Genomic DNA, 22,078 nt, shown 5'->3' with positions numbered 1-22,078 from the left:
GGAGTGCATCTGGAAGCCCTGCAACCAGTTTTTATCTCTTGAAGAGCTAATTATCGAGTGGGAGAGACAAAAGTCTGTGCTCTGAGGAAATAAAGACAGACAGCTGTTCTTGATTCATAGCTAAGCTACATGTAAAATCCCAACAAGGGACAAAGGAGCCAGGAGTTAAGAAACTAAGACTTCCTTTCTAGAGATATCCAAGCCCAGAAGCACATGGCTAGATCACCCCCCTAAGAAACTGAATTAAGTAATCTAAACTTTGCACAGAGAATATTTTAGCCGAGGAGAGAGAAGATTTATTTCCTCGCCTTTTGTCCCCAGATTCAGTATCTCATCTTAATTGCTTCAGTTTTTCAGCCAAAGTCAAGCATAAACCCTTACTGGGAAAGAAAAACTGGTGGACCATGGTCTTTTTATAAAAGACCAAAACCAGGCCAGCTTTCTGTTTAGTACCAAGTAAACCATTTGCGGAAGCTCCCCAGGAGAGAGAGACTTTTCACACACTGTAGTGTTCATCTATTTGTTTTATCATCTAGCCAGATCCACCACCAAGAGGCACTTTTTCCTAATTGCTTTTTTTTTTCCCACACATGCACCCTTTACATACTGGTAACACTGGGGTGGATCTGTCCACCCACCCCCCCGCACAATTTTTAAAAGCTGTATACTTCACTGCTTTTCCCCTCAACCTTTCTCTATTAGCATCCTTTTTTTTTTACTATCCAAATGAGTATGTTGATTCCCCTGGCTAACAGACCATATCCAGTGTTATTTTTGCATTGCTTGATTTAAAATAAGAAAACTGAAAGTTTATATCATATTTCACTACTGATTTTTCCCATTTGATGTTCTGGTTGGATTTATTGTCTACTTACTCAATACTAGTAACATGGCTAATTACTGTTTTATTCTGGTGTGATGATTTTAACTGATCTGTGGTGCCACAAGTGAGAGGTTGTTTGAGAAGAGCAAAGAATTGTCATATTGTATTGGGACTCTATCTCATCCCCCACTCAGGCTATGAATGTGAAGATAAATCATATTAGTGAATATAACTTCTCATGTAGTACTCCTAATTCCAAACATAGAAGTAAATCATATCAAGGGGAGGGGGAGGGCACAAAAGCAAAAATTCCATTCAGCAATTCATAAATGGGGGAGACGCCAAACATTGCCATACAACTCCCATTAGCATTTTGTTTTCATTTCTCAGGGGCTTGCAGTATCTCCAAATAGTTAAATATATATAGCAAGTTTGTTTACCATAAACGCTATTCTCCATAGACAGCAAAATGAATTAGCCATGACACGTGAGTGACATCATCCAACTATGCAGAATGGACACCTTTCCTTTAGCGCATAGAGCCTTTGCCCTACTAAGTATATGCAGAAGTTCCTCAGCATGCGTTGTCTCGTGAGCCCCCCAATTGATTTTAGAGATAAATGTAAAGAGCACAAAATCAGTGGGCCTTTAATGCTGTGGCTTAGTTGGCACAGCCTAATGGGTGAACCCGCTAGGCCCATGCCACCAGCTGGCAGATACACCCTGCGATAGAACGGACTGGAACTTCACCGATACCAGCCGCCTACCCTTGGGTTTCTCGTGGCCAGCAGGACTTAGGTAGGTCACTGGGGCAGTCTGGCAGATGAGTGTCTATGGACAGACCAGAGTCAGGAGTGGTGGCAGACAGGAGATACCAGTAGAAGAGAACTGGAAGGTTCATCTGCATACTGTTCCCAGCATCTCCCGGGAGAGGACTCCAGAGGTCACAGCAAGTGATCCAGGCTTTGAACTCTACAGACCCTGCTTCCAGAGGCCCTGCACCCTTTGCAGTAAAAGAGGACAGGAAGGCTCATCTGCATACTGTTACCAGCATCCCCTGGGAGAAGACTCCAGAGGTCAAAAGTGAGCGATCCAGGTTTTGAACTCCACAGCCCCAGCTTGCAGAGGCTCCTCAACCCTTGCAGTAGAAGAGGACTGGAAGCGCATACCGAAACTCAAACCTCTCAATACATTGAGAGAAGATAATCTTGCTGGTGGTTGAAGAGGATCGGGAAATCTTAGGACTTAAAAAAAATTTGGATTGAGGTGGAATAGTGGGGTGTATGCTTTACATTTTGTGTGTGTCTGAGATAACAAGCAAGCCAGAGGAAGTTAATTCTACTGTCCAAATCTACCTCATCCTTTGATTTATAGGCAAGAGACACTTTCTCATTAAAAATCAATCAGGCTCTTATCTAAATCATACTATTGCACCAGCCCTTATTGAGAATTTAATCATCTCTGTGTAGATCACTAACAGATTAATTAGTGCGTACACCTATAAATTTAAAGGACTCTAATTGTACACAATCAAACTCCCATAGCAATCTAAACTTAACTAGGAACTCAACAAAATTAAGATGAAGGCAGTAGTCCAGCAGCAAGAGGAGGGGCTTTCCAGTCTTTTGCATCGAGTGTCACTGGTGAGAGCTTGTTTGTGTGCACCCAGTGCCAAGAGATCCTGGCTCTCAGAGAATGAGTTTGATCTATGGAGGCTAGACCTGGAGGAGCTGAGGCAGACAGAAAGGTACATTGATGAGACCTTCAGGGACATAGTAGCCAAGTCCCAAATCCAGTCTGGCAGCCCTGGTGCTGTCTTGGATCAGAAAGGTCTCCTGGTTGGAAAGCATCACCCTGGTGTAGCAGAAAGTGATCCTGTAGCAAGAACCTGCTCTCCAGGTGATTCATTGTCTCTCGCACCAAGGATGAATCTCCCAGGGCTACTGCTCAGGAGGGAAGGGTTTAGTTGGCCATCATAACTGGTGATTTGATTATTAGAAATGTAGATAGCTGGGTGGCTAGTGGATGTGAGGAACGCCTGGTAACTTGCCTGCCTGGTGTGAAGGTGGAGAATCTCATGCATCACCTAGATAGGATTTTATACAGTTCTGGGGAGGAGCCGGCTAGCATGGTACATGTGGGCACCAACAACATAGGAAAATGTGGGAGGGAGATTCTGGAAGCCAAATTTAAGATTTTAGGTAGAAAGGTGAAATCCAGAACCTCTAGAGTGGCATTCTCTGAAATGCTCCCTGTTCCACGTGAAGGTCCCTAGAGGCAGGCAGAGCTCCGGAGTCTCAATGCATGGATGAACAATGGTGCAGGGAAGAGGGATTCGGTTTTGTAAGGAATAGGCAACTTTTTGGGAAAGGGTGAGACTTTTCCGAAAGGATGGGACCCGCCTTAACCAGAGTGAAACCAGGCTGCTGGTGTCAACTTTTTAAAAGGAGACAGAGCAGCTTTTAAACTGTTAGGATTTGTAGGTATGTGGGCCCCTGGGCTGAGGTGAGAGGTGACACCGCCCACAGGGAGGAGCCGTGTGAGCCTCACCATCAGGAGGCGAGGTCTCAGCTGTAAGGTGTGTAGAGCAACAGTTGCTGGAGAGAGAGATGAGAGGCAGAGGAAGCTAGGGAGAGTGACTCCAGGTGATGGAGTCATGGAACGTCAGCGCAGGGAGCTGACGTAGTACTAGCTTGAGAGTCCTTGAAACTTTCTTAGAGAAGTAGAGTGACACTGCCCGCAGAGCGGGGAGTGTGGCAGAAAGACACACAAGCTCTGGGGAGCCCCAGGGTCTGTGAAATGGGGTAAGCCCACGGAGAAGTCCTCTGTAGTGATGATACGGCAATGGTCCGCAGCGTGGGGTACACCGATGAGGGTCCTCAGAGCAATGGTACGGCAATGGTCCGCAGATCAGGGTACACTGAAGAGGGTTCTTCAATAGCAATGGTATGGCAATGGTCCGCAGAGCGGGGTACTTACTGTAGCAGAGTAAAAGTTCCAGAGAAGACTCCGGGGAACTGAGAAGGCAGAAGTCCAAGGCAGAAAGCCCTCCGAGGAGCGGATAGCCAGAGACAGGAAGGGCCCCTGAGGAGCGGGTACCCGGAACGTCTCACACCACGGAAGCAGGAACTGGAACAAGAGTCTGTAGTGAGCGAAGCAGATTCAGCAATGAGGGAACTCGTTGCCAAGTCGTAGGCAGGCAGGGCCAGCCAGTTTAATAGTCCTTTGAGGAATGACATCATACAAGGGGGACGCCCCCGAGGTTCCCGCCATGACGTGTATAAGACTGGCCAGGTAGTGCGCACGCGAGGGTAAGATGGTGGTCGGCAGCGTCCACGCCGTCCAGGGGGACCCGGGAACCAGGGCGTATAGGCCGGCGATAGCTGGCGAAGGCCGTGAGTTGACCCAGAGGAGACATAGTAGTCAAGCAAGAGGTGAGCAACTGCAGTAGCAGCCGCCTGCGACCAATGGGTCGCAGGCGGCTGCTACAAACCAGAACAAACCAGAACAAGGGCTGCTACAAACCAGAACAAGGGGAAAAGCAGATAGTCACTCAGCAGTGAATGGTTCGGAGGAAGGTATCTTCAAAGGATACTAATGAAACAGGAATGTTAGGGCACCCCAATAGAGAGGTTCTAATAATAGCAAAAGTAGTCCATGTGCCTATAAGTAAAGAACCACCTGAGCTAAAGGATTCCAAATTATCCCTAACAACTGAAAAAACATACTTTGAAATATCTGTAAATTACAGTGTATAGCAGTGAACGATGAGATAGACATAACTGGCATCTGGTGGAAGAAGGATAACCAATGGGACAGTGCTATATCAGGGTATAAATTATCTCTCAATGATAGGGAGGATCATCTTGGTGGGAGTGTGGCACTTTATATCCAGGAGGGCATAGAGTCCAACAGGATAAAGATCATATAAGAGACTAAATGCTCAGTAGAATCTATATGGGTAGAAATCCCATGTGTGTTGCATAAGAGCATTGTGATAGGAGTATATTACTGTATACCTGGCCAAAATGATTAGACAGATGATGAAATGCTAAGAGAAATCAGGGAAGCTAACCAATTTGGCTGTGCAGTAATAATGGGAGATTTCAATTACTCCAGTATTGACTGGGAAAATGTAACATCAGTAAATGCTAGAGATGTAAAGTTCCTGGATGGAATAAACGACTGCTTCAAGGAGTAATTGGTTCCAAAATCAACAAGAGAGAGCTATTTTAGATCTAATTATTAGTGGAATGCAGAATTTGGTGAGAAAGGTAATGGTGGTGGGGGCCACTTGGCAATAGTGATCATAACATGATCAAAATTGAACTAATGACTGGAAAAGGGCCAATATGTAAATCTACACTTCTAGCACTAAATTTTCAAAAGGGAATCTTTGATAAAATGAATATAATAGAAATAAACTTAAAGGTGCAGCTGCAAAGGTTAAAAGTGTACAACAGATGTGGACATTGTTTAAAAATAGTGGACATTGTTTAAAAATACCATCTTAGAAGCGCAATCCAGATGTATTCCACACATTAAGAAAGGTGGAAGGAAGGCCTAACGATTACCAGCATGGTTAAAAGGTGAGGTGAAAGAGGCTATTTTAGCCAAAAAAAATCCTTCAAAAATTGGAAGAAGGATCCATCTGAAGAAAATAGAGAACAGCATAAGCATTGTCAAGTTAAGTATAAAATAAGGCTAAAAGAGAATTTGAAATGAAGTTGGCCATAGAGATAAAAACTCATAATAAAAACTTTTTACATGTCCGAAGCAGGAAACCTGCGAGGGAGTCAGTTGGACCGTTAGATGACCAAGGGGTTAAAGGGGCTCTTAGGGAAGATAAGGTCCTTGCAGAAAGACTAAATGAATTCTTTGCTTCTGTGTTTAATAATGAGGATGTGGGGGAGATACCAGTTCCGGATATGGTTTTCAAGGGTGATGAGTCAGATGAATTGAACCAAATCACAGTGAACCTGGAAATAGTAGGCCAGATTGAAAAACTAAAAAGAGTACCAAATCACCTGGACTGGATGGAATGCACCCCAGGGATCTGAAGGAACTAAAAAATTAAATTTCAGATCTATTAGTTAAAATTTGTAACCTATCATTAAAATCATCCATTGTACCTGAAGACTAGAGGGTGGCCAATGTAACCTCCATATTTAAAAAGAGCTCCTGGGGTAATCCAGGAAACTATAGACTGGTGAGCCTGATTTCAGTACCAGGAAAAATAGTGTAAGCTATTCTAAAGATCGAATCACAGAGTATATAGGATTACCCAAGGGAAGTCTTGCCTCACAAATCTATTTCATGTGGATAAAGGTGAACTGGCAGATGTAGTGTATTTGGATTTTCAGAAGGCATTTGACAAAGTCCCTCATGAGAGGTTTCTAAGAAAACTAAAAAGTCATGGGATAGGAGGTGGTATCCTTTTGTGGATTGCAAAATGGTTAAAAGACAGGAAACAGAGAGTAGGATTGTATAGTCTGTTTTCACAGTGGAAAAAGGTAAACAGTAGAATGCCTCAGGGATCTGTAGTTGGACCAGTGCTTTTCAATATATTTATAAATGACCTGGAAAGTGAGGTAATCAAATTTGCAGATGATACAAAATTATTCAGAGCAGTTAAATCACAGGCAGATTGTGATAAATTTCAGGAGGACCTTGCAAGACTGAAAGTTTGGGCATCCAAATGGAAGATGAAATTTAATGTGGACAAGTGCAAAGTCATGCATATAGGGGAAAAATAACCCATGCTGTAGTTACACGATGTTAGATTCCATATGAGGAGTTACCACTCAGGAAAAAGATCTAGGCATCATAGTGGATAATACATTGAAATTGTCAGCTCAGTGTGCTGCCGCAATCAAAAGAGCAAACAGAATGTTAGGAATTATTAGGAAGGGAATGATGAATAAAATGAAAATGTCAAAATGGCTCTGTATTGCTCCATGGTGAGATGGAATGGCTCCCCTATGAGGAATGACTAAAAAGGTTAAGGCTTTTCATCTTGAAGAAGAGATGGCTGAGGGGGGATATGATAGAGGTCTATAAAATCATGAGAGGTCTAGAACAGGTAAATGTGAATCGTTTATTTACTCTTTCGGATAATAGAAGGACTAGGGAGAACTCCATGAAGTCAGCAAGTGATGCATATAGGGAAAAATAACCCATGCTATAATTACACGATGTTGGGTTCCATATTAGGTGCTACAACCCAAGAAAGAGATCTAGGTGTCATAGTGGATAACACATTGAAATCGTCGGTTCAGTGTGCTGCGGCAGTCAAAAAAGCAAACAGAATGTTGGGAATTATTAGAAAAGGAATGATGAATAAAACGGAAAATGTCATAATGCCTCTGTATCGCTCCATGGTGAGACCGCACCTTGAATACTGTGTACAATTCTGGTCGCCGCATCTCAAAAAAGATATAATTGCGATGGAGAAGGTACAGAGAAGGGCTACCAAAATGATAAGGGGAATGGAACAACTCCCCTATGAGGAAAGACTAAAGAGATTAGGACTTTTCAGCTTGGAGAAGAGACGACTGAGGGGGGATATGATAGAGGTGTTTAAAATCATGAGAGGTCTAGAACGGGTAGATGTGAATCGGTTATTTACTCTTTCAGATAGTAGAAGGACTAGGGGACACTCCATGAAGTTAGCATGGGGCACATTTAAAACTAATCGGAGAAAGTTCTTTTTTACTCAACGCACAATTAAACTCTGGAATTTGTTGCCAGAGAATGTGGTTCGTGCAGGTAGTATAGCTGTGTTTAAAAAAGGATTGGATAAGTTCTTGGAGGAGAAGTCCATTACCTGCTATTAGGTTCACTTAGAGAATAGCCACTGCCATTAGCAATGGTTACATGGAATAGACTTAGTTTTTGGGTACTTGCCAGGTTCTTATGGCCTGGATTGGCCACTGTTGGAAACAGGATGCTGGGCTTGATGGACCCTTGGTCTGACCCAGTATGGCATTTTCTTATGTTCTTATGTTCTTATGTTCTATTTAAAACTACTCGGAGAAAATTATTTTTACCTCAACGCACAATTAAGCTCTGGTATTTGTTGCCAGAGGACGTGATTAGTGAAGTTAGTGTAGCTGGGTTTAAAAAAGGTTTGGATAAGTTCTTTAACTGCTATTAATCAAGTTGTCTTAGAGAATATCCACTGCTATTACTGGCATCAGTAGCATGGGATCTGCTTAGTGTTTTGGGACTTGCCAGGTTCTTGTAGACTGGATTGACTTGATGGACCCTTGGTCTGACCCAGTATGGCAAGCCTTATATTCTTATGCCTTTCTGAATAACTCCATCAATGTTATCTACTTCATACAAATAGGCTTCTCCTTTATAAGCGTCTTTTATAGTCTGAACATTTATTTCCTGTTGAGAAATAAAAGCTTCTTGCTCCAGAAGGTTTATCAGTCTGCCTACTGTGCATATGGTCACATCCATTGTCATTTTCTCTTGCAGATTTGGTCTGACATCCTCATTATCACTCATTGTCGTTTTTGGGGTTCAAAAATCTATAAATAATTTCAGAGTTGAGGAGAATTTGATAAACACAAACATTCACGTCACACACAATCCTCTGCTCTACATTATCTTAAATAAGGCCATAAAGAATGTCATTTAATGCTTGAGTATATCATATTAGTTCAGCAATGTCAATTTTCCCCTCTGTTAATTTAACCCCTTCAAAATTAATGTGATCTTCTTCCTCTAAGAACATGGTAAATGGCGAAGATTGTATCATATATTGTTTAAAATTTGAAATGTGACATCATTCCAGGCAATAGTAATGCACCAAAATGCTTGATGGTGAAGTCTTTTCTGAAGCTTTTGTAGCATCTGATCCTTCAACGTTCACAAGTTTTCATTAATTCTATGCAGTACTGACATTGCATGTTTTAAATAACTTCTTGATCCACAGGCTGAATCAGAGCACTAAAGTTAGATGGCAAGCACTTTCAGGCTGATTCTGTAAAGATTGCGGGAGAACGGGCGCCTGTGTTGAGCGCCGCCCACCCGCCGCCCACCCAGCAACCTCTCCTGGGTGCGCAATCCTATATTTAAATGAGGGGACACACTAAAAGGAGGCGCTAGGGGCGATTACGCGCCCCTAATGCCTCTTTGGCCCAGGAAAGGTGGCTCTGTCAGCGACTTCAGGAAACAGACAATTTTACGAGCGTTGGTTTTCTGAACTCGCTGACAGTGATCGGTTAGGAAAACGAACACTGGTAAAATTGAGTATCCATTCTCCTAACCGTACCAGACGGCACATTTTTTTAAAAATCTTTTTTTTTAATTTTTGATTGCTCCGATTTAATATCACTAGGATATTAAGTCAGAGGGTGTACAGATAAGCAGCATTTTCTGCTTTTCTGTACACTTTTCCAGGTTGCTCATACATTAACGCCTGCCCTCAGGCGTTAATTTATGAGAATAAAATGTGTGGAATGGCCACACATTTTCCTTTTTGAATCAGAGGTGACTGACTAATAGCCTCATCAACATGTGATGAGTGCTATTAGTTTTCCGGGGGTTTGGCCATGCGTTTGAGGTGCTAAACCCCTTACACTATAAGGGATAATAGACGCCCGTCGAAAACACGCGGCCAAACCCCCGTTAAACAGTGCACACGGCCGAGCACACTTTACCAATATTATGGCATCTGGATGAGCAGCACACTCGTCCAGCAGCAACATAATCTTGCAATTTTCTGGGACCCTAACTTTTCTGCTGTGTTCTCCGACTCAAGGACAAAATGGTTATCGGACCAGTCACTGGTAATTTTGTCTGATCCATGCCCGATTGCTAGACTAGTAAATAATAGGGAACACTTTCATCTTTTTAGTTAGAGAGAATGGCCTAATGGTTAGAGCAATAGGCTGCAAACCAAAGAACCCAGAGTTCAAATCCCATTTCTCCCACCAATACTCCTTGTGACTTTGAGCAAGTCGCTTTATTTCTCATGCCTCAGGTACCTCCTTCGATTGTACACTCTTTGGGGCAGAGATTTATTTACCTAAATACTTATCATTGTACAGCACTGCATATATCCAGTAGCACTATAAAAGTAGGTACTATTTTTGAATGCGCGTGGATGGGCTCCTTTACCAATGACAAGCAGTTTGCATTTGTTATATCATGTCAAGACAGCCTCTCCTTACTTTCTTTCATCCCACATGTGAATTTCTTATTACTACAAACAAGAATATTGTGTGGCAAGTGTGTCCAGAACAATTCAGTATTGTCTGTATTATAGATTTTGTTTGGTAGTTAAAGATATTTCAGAGACTAAGCAAGCAAAATCCTCCATATACTTCTCTGCAGCCTCAATGATCTACAGACAGCTTTTCATCGTCTACTGTAAGACAACAAATACCATGGAGACTCTCAAATGTATGAAGCCAACCAACAGAATAGTCACATTCACTTTCAATTTGCATTTCTGCATGAAAGAATTCCCTTTTCCCATTAACATAGACCTAGAAAAATAATGCTGGCAAACATTATATAAATGGGGTATATGCCACTGCCAGGGCTTTGCACAGTCAGCATGGCTGCAGAATTCTTGTGAGATGCAGGGTTTTTATATCAAACACGGGCCCTGCTCATGAAGTTTGGGCTCAGTCCTGCAGTCAGAATGTAAAGCATGCCATTTTGTACTTTGCTCATAAGTAATTTAATAAAAACATCTTACCATAACAGCTGCATAGCGTAATACTTTGTGGTCATTCTCTAGCATCTTAATGATATCCTTCTTTGGTGGCTGAGGGATCAGACTAAAGCAGTTCTGAACAGAGTCTTCAAGTAAACCAAAACCATTGTAGGGTGGTAATTTCTGAAGATTGACCAAGGGCAGAAGTAGTTATTATGCAACATCTAAACATACGTTTCTTATAACTATAAAATAATGTATAAGTATATGTAAAGGAGGCAATTTTTTTTATAGAGCACCTAATAGCAAAATAGGAGGTAGTTTCTCTTTGTTTACTAATACTTAAATGGTACAAAAGTGCTCATGTATCTTGCACTAACTATTTCTGCAGAGGAATTATCTGCTGGTACATGTGTGCATACATTTTAAATTTAACATACACACTATTCCCCTTCCCTTCTCTTCACCAACCTCTCCACACCTCCAGAAACAGCCATGTGAGATCCAAGTCTGGATCCACCATCCACCAGGGCTAGTTGGAAGGTGGTGCGTTCAGACCCGGGTGGAGAAAGGGAAGAGAGAAAAATGGGATAAACACAAAAATAAAAGACTGGGAGCGCTCCAACCCCACTATACTATCCCTGCATTAGTGCTGGATTTTTTTTTATCACAAACAGAACTGTGCAAATTGTTCAAGTTTAATAGATGTTTACCAAATCTGCTGGTAAAATCTACTGGATTTCTCCCAGTAGATCTGACAAAATCCATACCAGATTCAATGAAATCTAAAACAGATTTGCCAATTCACTTTGAATTTTGGTGATTCAGGAAGAAATCCAGAGCAGTTACAAACTATTTTTGCTTTCTACCAAAGTCTGTTTAATGGACAGTAAAACAGAACACAAGAAATATTTAGAGAAAAACTGTGATAGTCCCCAAAGCTTACATCTTTAAATATTCATTAGCCTATTGAAGGTACCCATACTATGTAAACTAGAAGAATGTCCAACATGACAGGTTTGAGAGTTCAAAACTTTCACAGTGCAATACACACAAAGGCCATTCCTTCTGAAGACTGGAAAGATATACTTCATGGAGTGCATACCATTTCCAAAAGTGTTCTTTGCATTGTGTGTCTGCTCAATCTGTAGTCCTTTCTCTCCCTCACCTCTATCCCGGTTCAACCAGTCCTTTCTCCCCTTCCTTGTTCCATCCACCCATTTCTCTATTAAGCCTCAAACATCCTCTTCAGTGACCCCTGCCCAGGCAACCCTCTTTGACCTCAGTCATCCCCCCTCAGCCTTAATGTTGCCCCCCCCCCATGCCCAGTCTCAGTCTCTTCTCTCAGCAGCTCATGTCCTCTCATAAGATGTTGGCAGCCCCCACCTCCACCCCAGTCTTAATCTCCTCAGCTTCCCATCCTCCATTCCCCTGTTTGTGTCTGTCTCTGTTTGTCTGTATGTGGGTGTGTGTCTACATTTGTGTGTGTGAGCCATTCCAAGGGAAACTAAAACTAGGGCTTTGAGACACTGGCTGACTATGTGGTTGCCTGTTTGGCAACCAGTTGAGAAGTTGATTGGTTAACGAGAGACATTATAACATCAGATTCCTTTAATGGGAGTATGACTGATGGAAACTGGCTTTTTTTTTTTTTAGTTATCATATTTATTGGAGACTTCACAACAAATACAGTGTCAAATCCAGCCCGAAGTAATTGAGCCATATAGTACACAGAAATCTTTAACATTATACCACTACCATCTTCATTTCAATTGTGGTCATGCAATTAACAGCATGTGTCAACTGAGTACCATATTGTGGTAGTATTAAACTTGAAAACATAGTCGAAAACTCTGAAGCAAAAGCATTATCTGAAATGTAACACCTGTACTATTAAAATCTCACATAATTTTTCCCCTTTAATTCTAGCCCCCACCCTAAAGTCTCCCTCCCTCCCTTTCCTCCCCCCTCCCTGCGGTTTGTAAGGAAGCTAAATGACAATGTCTTTTAAATTGCCCTTTATGGTGGGGGATAAGTGGGCCATGAAAGGTCTCCATGTGCTATTGTAAGAAAATTGGTTCTTTCTTGATAATTTTCATTCCTGTAGTACCACGGATCAGTCCAGACCATGGGTTATGCCTCCCTTCCAGCAGGTGGAGACAGAGAAAAACTTGAAAGGCACCCTTACTTAACCTGGTGTGCCTCCTGCATCCCTTCAGTATATAGAGTATCAAAGCAGAAAAAATACTAGCAATGAATCAAGCAAGAACAGAACTGCAAGAACGTTTTAACATGTAACTTTCTTTCTTAGTATGCTGTAATAACATAACCTGAATATGCGTGCGCCTACTTTTGCAAAACAGATCTCCATGTTACCCACTCCTAATCCTTGGGCGGGTGTCTGGATTGATCCGTGGTACTACAGTAACGAAAATTATCAGGTAAGAACCAATTTTCTTTTCCCTGTACGTACCCGGATCAGTCCAGACCACGGGATGTACCAAAGCTTCCCTAAACTGGGTGGGACCGTGCAAGTCCCGCGCGCAGTATGCCACTGCTAAAATCCCCGGGAGCCTGAATGTCCAACCGGTAGTGGCGAGCAAATGTGTGGAGCGTCTTCCAAGTAGCCGTTCTGCAAACCTCCTGAGGCAATACCAACTGGCATTCGGTCCACGAAGCTGCCTGAGAGCAAATAGAATGGGCCTTCAGGCACTCAGGAACAGGTCTGCCTTTGCAAATGTATGCAGAGGAAATGGCTTCTCTCAACCATCTTGCAATCATCATTTTAGACACCTTATGATCCTTCCTGGGATCGCTCCATAGGACAAATAAATGATCTGAGAGTCTGAAAGAGTTTGTGACTTCCAAGTAACATAACAAAGATCACTGAACATCTAACCGACGAAGCTCTCGTGTGTGTTGTACATCGTTCGACAAATTAGGAAAAGCCGGAAGCTCAACTGATTGACTTAAATGAAAAGAGGATACCACTTTAGGCAAAAAAGATGGAACAGTTCGAAGAGACACCCCCAAATCAGAGATCCTCAAAAAAGGTTCCCTACAAGAGAGCCTGTAACTCAGAAATTTTGCGAGCTGAGCATATAGCCACCAAAAACACTGTCTTCAAGGTAAGATCCTTCAACATCACCGTTTTAAGGGGTTCAAACGGCGGATCACACAATATGCGAAGAACCAAATTAAGACTCCATGACAGGCATACCGGATGTACAGGAGGCTTCAAATGCCTTACTCCTCTGAGGAAACACATCTGGATGAGACGCCACCGAGCTACCAACCAAAGTGCCTAGGGCCGCCAACTGTACCCGGAGGGAGTTAAAAGACAAGCCCTTGGCTAAGCCATTTTGCAAAAAGGCTAACATCTGAGCAATCGTAGCGTGTTGGGGAAGAATATCTTGCTCATGACACCACATCTCAAAAACTCTCCACACACTAATATATGAGAGAGACGTAGATGTTTTTCTGGCTTGAAGCAGTATAGTGATAACCTCCTCAGAGTATCCTTTCTTCCTTAATCTCCTCCTTTCAAAAGTCAGGCCGCTAGAAAAAGCGATCTGCCTGGTCGAAATATATAGGCCCTTGATGAAGATGCGGCAGATGGCCGAGTCGTAGAGGCCCGTCCACAGCCAGTTTGATTAAGTCCGCGAACCACGGGCTTGGGGCCATTTGGGAGCCACTAGGATCACCGTCCCTGGGTAGACCTCTATCCTGCGAAGCACCTTACCCACCAGAGGCTAAGGAGGAAATACGTAAAGGAGAACAGACGTTGGCCAGGGTAGTACTAGCGCATTGACCCCCTCTGCGCCGTGATTTCTTCTGCGACTGAAGAAGCGAGGAGCCTTGGCATTGTCTCGCGTTGCCATCAAGTCCATGTGGGGATCCCCCACATGCGAGAAATGAGATCCATTGCTCAGTCTGAGAGCTCCCACACTCCGGGATCTATGCGCCTGCAACTTAGAAAGCCCACTTGTATGTTGTCCTTCCCTGCGATGTGAGATGCCGCAATCATCGCCAGATTTTGTTCCGCCCAAGCCATGAGCAGCTCCACCTCGTCGGCTACGGCTTGACTTCTGGTGCCTCCTTGACGGTTGATGTAGGACACCGTCGTCACATTGTCAGATAAGACGCGAACCGCCTGATGGCGTAACTGGTGAAGGGCCAAGCAGACCATCTGGACTCCTCCGGGGACCAGCTACCCTACACTGAAAGATACCAGCAAACAACTCCCCAGCCTGAGAGACTGGCATCTGTGGTCACCATTATCCAGTTCGGGATTTCCAAATCCACCCCTCGAGACAGGTTGTGCGGGCAAAGCCACCACCCAAGACTGGACCTGGCGTGATTGGGGAGCGGCAGCGGGAATTGAAAATTCTCCAACTTGGGATCCCATCGGGAAAGTAATGCTCGCTGCAAAGGTCTCATATGAGCAAAAGCCCAGGGAACCACCTCCAGAGTAGATGCCATCGAGCTGAGAACTTGAAGGTAGTCCCAGGCCTTGGGTAGTGAAAGAGCCAACAAGCGACAAACTTACCCCATCAGCTTGTGCATTCGGTCCGTCAGGAGGAAAATTTTCCCGACCATAGTGTCGAACCGAGCTCCCAGAAACTCCAATGTTTTAGAAGGAACCAAGTCGCTCTTGGCCTGATTGATTACCCATCCAAGGGATTCCAAGAGAGTGGTAACATTGTGGATTGCTTCCAGACAACATTCCCTCAACTTCGCCCTGATGAGCCAATCGTCCAGGTAGGGTTGAATGAGAAGGCCTTGTCTCCGGAGAGACGCCACCACAACCACCATGATCTTGGTGAATGTATGGAGGGCGGTCGCGAGACCGAATGGCAGTGCGCAAAATTGGTAATGCATGCCCAGGACCATAAAGCGAAGGAACTTCTGCTGATCCTCGTGAATGGGAATCTGTAAATATGCCTCCATCAGATCCAGAGAGGCCAGAAATTCTCCCTTGCGAACTGCCGCGATTATGGAATGCAGTGTTTCCATTTGAAAGTGCGGCACCTTGAGAGCCTTGTTTACCTTCTTGAGATCCAAAATTGGTCAGAAGAATTCCTCCTTCTTTGGGACTACAAAGTAAATGGAGTACCTCCCTGTCTTCCAGTGTTCTGGAGGAACCGGTTTCACAGACCCGAAAGCTAGGAGACATTCGAGAGTCTGACATACAATCTGCCGTTTGACCTGGGATCTACATGGGGATATTAAGTAGAAATCTTGGAGAGGACGAGCAAATTCCAAAGCGTAGCCTTGTTCTATTATGCTTAGCATCCACTGATCTGAAGTAATCCTGGCCCACGCCTCGTAAAACCGGGATAGGTGACCCCAAACCCAAGGAACTGAGGGATGGGCCGGCTCTATCTCATTGTGTAGTCTTGGAGGTGAGGGAGGAAGAAGAACCACCCTTCTGGGAGGTTCTGCGGCCTCAAAAGGACGAGGACCAGGCTTGGTTTCTGGCCACTGGTGGTTGCTTTCCGGCCGCTTGAGGCCTGCTCTGCCAAAACCTACGTTGCCCTTGAAAACGAGAGCGGGATGATGGAAATCCTCTGGAGGGTTTTGGTCTGGTAACTTGTGAACTTTGTTCTCCCCCAGGGACTTTATCAACTGCTCCAAATCCTCACCGAATAAAAAACCACCTTTAAATGGAATAGTCCCAAGCTGAGCCTTGGAGGAAACATCCGTGGACCAGTTGCGGAGCCACAAAAGCCGCCTTGCCAACACTGCCGATGACATTGTGCGCGAGGAAGTGTGGAGCAGGTCATACAGTGCATCTGCTCCATATGCCACCGCAGCTTCCAAATGTTCCGCCTGCTCTGATTCTCCTGGAGGAAGATCTCTAGATGTCAGCAATTGCTGGACCCAGCGCAGGCTCGCATGCAGCATGCTACATACCGCCGCCCTGATACCTAGGGCCGACACCTCAAAAATGCACTTAAGTAGTACTTCCAGCTTGCGATCCTGAAGATCTTTTAAAGCCACCGAACCCGCGACTGGAATAGTGGTCCGATTAACAACAGCAGAGACTGAAGCATCCACTTTGGGGGACCGCAGGAGTTCCAGAGATTCATCCAGCAACGGATACAGTGTATCCATAGCCCGACCGACCCTCAGACCAGCATCCAGAGTGTCCCACTCCCTGGTCATCAGTTGCTGAAGCATGGCATGGAAAGGAAAAGCTCGGGTCGGCGTTCTCAATCCAGCCAGGACTGGGTCCACAGAGTTCTGTGGCGGAGCATGGGGAGGGAGCTCCACCCCAAGTTCAGAAAGAACTACAGAAATGAGAGGTTCTAATTCCTTTCTCTGGAACAGACGAACCCCTTTAGGATCATCACCAACCAGGGGGCTCTGGGGAGAAAGGCAAGGTCACTGCAGCTGTAGCCGCATAGCGAACGCCGATGTCACATGCCGTGACGTCAAGCGTCATGACGTCACGCCTTGAGCGCCGAAATCGCACGGGCGTACACAGGCGTGCATTCATTCACTGCCGGCGGGGGCTGCCGGAGGCCGCTGTCGCCGCCGGCTCCCTCCGCCTGGATGAATGCACGCCCACCCGCCCGCCGGCTCCCGCCTCGGCCTGGATCGAACGCGCACCCACCCGCCCGCCGGCTCCCGCTGCCTGGATGAACGGGCGCCCACCCGCCCGATGGCTCCCGCCGCCGCCAGATCGAACGCGCGCCCACCCGCACGCCGGCTCCCGCCGCCGCCTGGATCGAACGCGTGCCCGCCCGCTCCCGCCAGTAAGTTTACTTTTTTTTTTACACTTTATTCCCTTTTGTTTTAATTTTCGCCCTGCGCCTTGCTTCGGGAGGGGGGGAACCATCCACTTCCTGGTACCTGTCATTTCAAATGTCAGTTGAAATGACATTTGAAATAACAGGTACCAGCGCACCCAGGATACTGTATAGGCGCTGTATTAAGCCCCTATACAGTAAAATGGGTTGCGCGGGCCTAACGCTTCCCTAACGCTTCGCAGACGTGGCTTGCATTTGCAAGCAATTTACATAGAGTATCGAGCGGTATGTGAAGAGAACTGTGCGTGCGGGGAACGAGGGTGCGCCCGGCACTGCCGCACTCTTTCTAACGCGGCCTTACAGTATCGACCTGATGATTCTTTCTACTGTAAGAGCTCTTTGTCTTACTAAAAGGGTAAATGCATTATTTGTCTTACTAAAAGGGTAAATGCATTATTATTTTAACACAATAAACCAATACTGTAAAGTGCGTTCACCTGAGTGCACTGTTTAACGCGCATTTTGGATGCATGGCCACAACCCCTTATACAATAATATCAATTTTATGAGCGTCCATTTTCCAAACCCGCTGCCAGCCACAGGTTAGGAAAATGGACACTTGTAAAATTGAGCGTCCACTTTCCTAACCTGACTTGCCAGCACATTTAAAAAAAAAAAGTAAAAAAAAAATTTTTTTTTAACCTTTTTGGTTCCTCCAACTTAATATCGCTAGGATATTACTGGGGTGAATTACTAATAAGCTGTTGCACTTGGAGGTGGACCCTTGTCCTGGAGCAATGGAGAACGGCTCCCTGCTAGGGGCCAGGAAGCACCTGCCCCCAGGGGGCAGAGCACAGGAGGAGACAGAGGCTAAGATGAGTTTCACCACTGGAAGCCTGAGGTCCCCCCCCCGGGTGGAGCCCGTAGGGACCCAGGCCGCTTGGACTTAGGTGGGCCTCGCAGGGTCTCCCGGAGAGGTAGCAGAGAAGCGTGCCCATGAACAATAAGGGAGCGTGGTCGGACTCTAGGCTGTAGGTCTGATGGAGCAAGGAAGACCAGAACAGCGTAGGCGATGACATAATGCAATGTGTCCAAAACTAATAGCGTGATTCACATGGTAAATGCATGTTGCTGGGGCTATTATTAATTCGCTCCAGTAATATCCTAGCGATATTAAGTTGGAGGAACCCAAAAGGTTAAAAAAATATTTTTTTTTAATTTTTTTTTAAATGTGCCGGCGAGTCAGGTTAGGAAAATGAACGCTCAATTTTACAAGCATCCATTTTCCTAACCCGTGGCTGGCAGCAGGTTTGGAAAATGGACACTCATAAAATTGAATGTCGATTTCCTGAACCCACTGACAGCCACCTCTCCTGGGTTTCCACTGCTAAGGAGGTGCTAGGGATGCTATTGTCCCTAGCGCCTCCTTTTTAGCACAACCCTTCATTTAAATACAGTATTGTATGCCCAGGAGAGGTGGCTGGGCGCACATTGGGAAAACAGACGCTGAACACTGAGCGCCTGTTTTCCCACGCACTTTACAGTATCGGCCTGAAAGAGTGGTATATTCCTGTGCAACATTTTTGGGTGTACAAAAGGTGGTATCTGCCAGGAGACCCTGGTGGGGAGCAGCAATAGCGAGACGAGTTGTCAGTGGGTCTGGATCTTAGTCCTGGTCTTTTTTCCCTAATAAGAGCAGAAAACTGCTGAGAACAGTGGATGACAGAACAGTTCAGTCCTGCATCAGTATGTCAGAGGATTTCAGATGATGTCAAGTGCGCCTTTGGAAAGAGCATAACAAAGTCCTTGATCTATCTAACTCACATTCTGTAAGTAAGCTACGTGTGGGAGAGCAAATCCCTGGGAACCTAACAGTTTCTTGGGATGGAAGTAAAGACCCATGAGTATTCCAGACTTCATGGAGGATATTATGTTACTGTTGGAGAAAGGGAAGAACTGTCTTACTCAAATAAAATGTTCATTGCAAAAAACGTACTCAGTGCCATAGAGAAGCAGAAGAACTATATACTTTATTGTAAATACTTATCTACTTTCTGCCTCTATATAAAAGGCAGAGTTTTCAAAATGCAGCAATACACAGGATGTTTTATATATCAAATGGAGTTAGCAGAGTGTATGTTCCCCCAACCTGATGGCCCTGGAAATGATTCTTTCTGCCCCAGCCCCCATTCTCACAACAGACAAGAATGCCTACACCCCTCTTGTGTAAGAGAGTAAGCCAGGTCTATGCTTCTTTAAGGAATATTCAGTCTAATCCTTGCCAAATGCCACACATTTAACATCACATTTCCCTTCAAAAGACTTGCTAATATATATATGTATGCATAGTTCATTCTTCTTCCTTCTCTCAGAAGCTGTCATGCAATGTTTGTGCACGGAAAAATCTATTGAGGGATTATACATCCCACAGGCTGTAGCATGCATGCCTCAGATACTAGGTTCTTCTAAGAGAGCATCTAAATATATTCTAGTAATTTTAAAAGACTATCGTTAACAGTTTATACACTTGGGTTGGTTTGAAAAAACTTTTGTTCGGCATATTTGTCTTTGGCAAACAAGAGTGCATCCCATGCCTAGTGTCTGTGTCATTGTCACTCTATCAGTCACACTGAAAACTATCAGTTTCCTGTCACCTTAGGAGGCATTGTGGTCCTGCAGCTGTTTTCATGATTTCTTATCCATAATGGCATTGTGGAATTGGATATGCATGGAAAAATTAATGGAAGAAGTTTATAGCGATGTTTATATGCATTAGCTGGAGGTCTGGACATGCAATAATGCATAGTGACATAGAATTACATGTGCTGTTGACACCGCGCATGTACTAACCGCTCATACTGCATGGTAAATGTGAGGAGCATACATGATGTCACATGAGGTCAAGAGCACGCCATCGACGCCGAGAGCCGCCACAACAATCCCGAGCCAGGCTGTGCCTCCCTCCACCCGAGGACCGCCCCGCTGGTGACATCATCGAGGCGACCTATCTTCGCCTCAAAAGTAAGGCCGCGACTGCAAGAACTCCCTTTCGCGCCGGCCCTCCGATCCAGCAGGACCCCCGGCCCTCCGACCGGAAACAGTCTCTGCTCCCCGCGATCGGCGTGAGACCCATCGGGGTCAGGAGCACACCATCGACGCCAAGAGCTGCCGCGCCGATCCCGAGCCAGGCCGTGCCTCTCTCCATCCGAGGACCGCCCCGCTGGTGACATCGAGGCAATCTACCTTTGCCTCAAAAGTAAGGCCGTGACCGCAGGTGTCGTGCACCGCGCACCAAAGGAGCGAGGCCAAAGGGGCATGCCCCTTGGTACGCCTCTTTGTGCAGCTCTCCTTATCACCTATCTGCCGCCCACCCCTACTACCTCAACACACCTCCAAATCCCAACCCTCCTTTCTGGAAGCCATAGCTCCCACCCACCACACCATCCTTATTCAAAGATTATCTCCTCTCCACCTACCTCCCTCTCTCCCCTTCCCCACCATACTTTGCAACAGCCACGTTTCTCCCCCCTCCTCCTATCAAATAAACCCCCACCCGCTCCCTCTCCCTCCTCTCACCCCCCTTTCTCTCTCCCCCCACACACCCCCTCCCACTCCATCCAGGCCACCTCACCACACAAACCTACAGTCCACCTACTCCCTCGCAGCAACCAAAAGCCCTTCCCCATTATAACCACAATGCATCCTCCATCAAATAAATCATCAACCTCTACAAACAGAAGACCACACTTCAAGAAACCCACCATTCACCCCAGAATGCTAATCCCAATTATAATTTCCCGTGACCCAACTGCTCGGGCTCTCCCTATTCTCGCTCGTCCTCTTCAATGCACAATCCCTAGTGAAAAAATCCCCAATTCTACATGACATCCTAACAGACCTCAACCCAGATGTATGCGCAATCACTGAAACTTGGCTCAAACAAACAGACACAGTATTAATCAACCAACTCCCCACACACCTTTATGACATCACTTCCGTCCCTAGGATCAAAAAAAGAGGAGGCGGCCTATTACTAGCTTCAAAAAAAGAACACCACATTAATCTGTTTGCCACCCACTCAACACCCACACACGAACTCGCATACTTCAAATCCAACCAACTGCAAATCTGCCTAGTTTACACTCTCCCTGGCATACTGAAACGCGACCCCCCTCCCCTCTCATTGAATTCATCACCGAAAACATCAACATACACTCACCTGCCATCATCCTAGGTGACTTCAACCTTCACGTGGACACCCTACCAAATTCCCCCTCCTGCGAAGCAATCCTTAACTCCCTCACTGCCATTGAATTCAAATAAATCATCGACTCCCCCACACACAAAGCAGGTCACTCACTTCATTAACACATTTGTACAAACCACAAAAACCCCATCATATACCACTGTTCCCTGGTCAGATCACTCCCTAATCCTCCAAAACCTCTCCATAAACACTCCCACCCTCCCCCCTCGCAATCACACCACCAGTATTCATTTCAGGAAACCATGTAAAACAGAAGACCTGAGAGAAGCATTCCCTCCCTCACTTACAGGCCGATTCAGTAAAGTCCGCGGGAGAGCAGACGAACGCCCACTCACCAGAACTTAAAAACTAAAACAAAACCTCAGAAAAATCGAAAAACAGTGGCGAGTCTCACAATCCCTCTGTCTCCTAAATACATACTGATCTACCCTACACATTTACCGAACAGTCATACTCACACCAAGCGCAACTACTACTCAAAAAGGATACATGAGTTCCAATTCAACCCCAAAGTAGTGCTCTCTTACATCGCCAACCTTACAAAAATACTCCCTGCT

At 45.2% G+C, this 22,078-nt stretch overlaps 1 protein-coding gene across 1 annotated transcript in view; it reads right to left on the bottom strand.

Moving 5' to 3' along the window:
* EFHC1 (EF-hand domain containing 1) overlaps positions 1-22,078 on the bottom strand; it is a 176,989-nt gene that overhangs the window by 49,859 nt on the left and 105,052 nt on the right. The window contains 1 exon segment of the mRNA XM_029596122.1: positions 10,542-10,682. Coding sequence (XP_029451982.1) covers positions 10,542-10,682 — 141 coding nt within the window.

The sequence above is a fragment of the Rhinatrema bivittatum genome, chromosome 3 (assembly GCF_901001135.1).
Source record: "Rhinatrema bivittatum chromosome 3, aRhiBiv1.1, whole genome shotgun sequence".
NCBI lineage: Eukaryota > Metazoa > Chordata > Amphibia > Gymnophiona > Rhinatrematidae > Rhinatrema > Rhinatrema bivittatum.
Note: the sequence above shows the minus strand (reverse complement) of the source record. Positions and strands in the feature narration are given on the sequence as shown.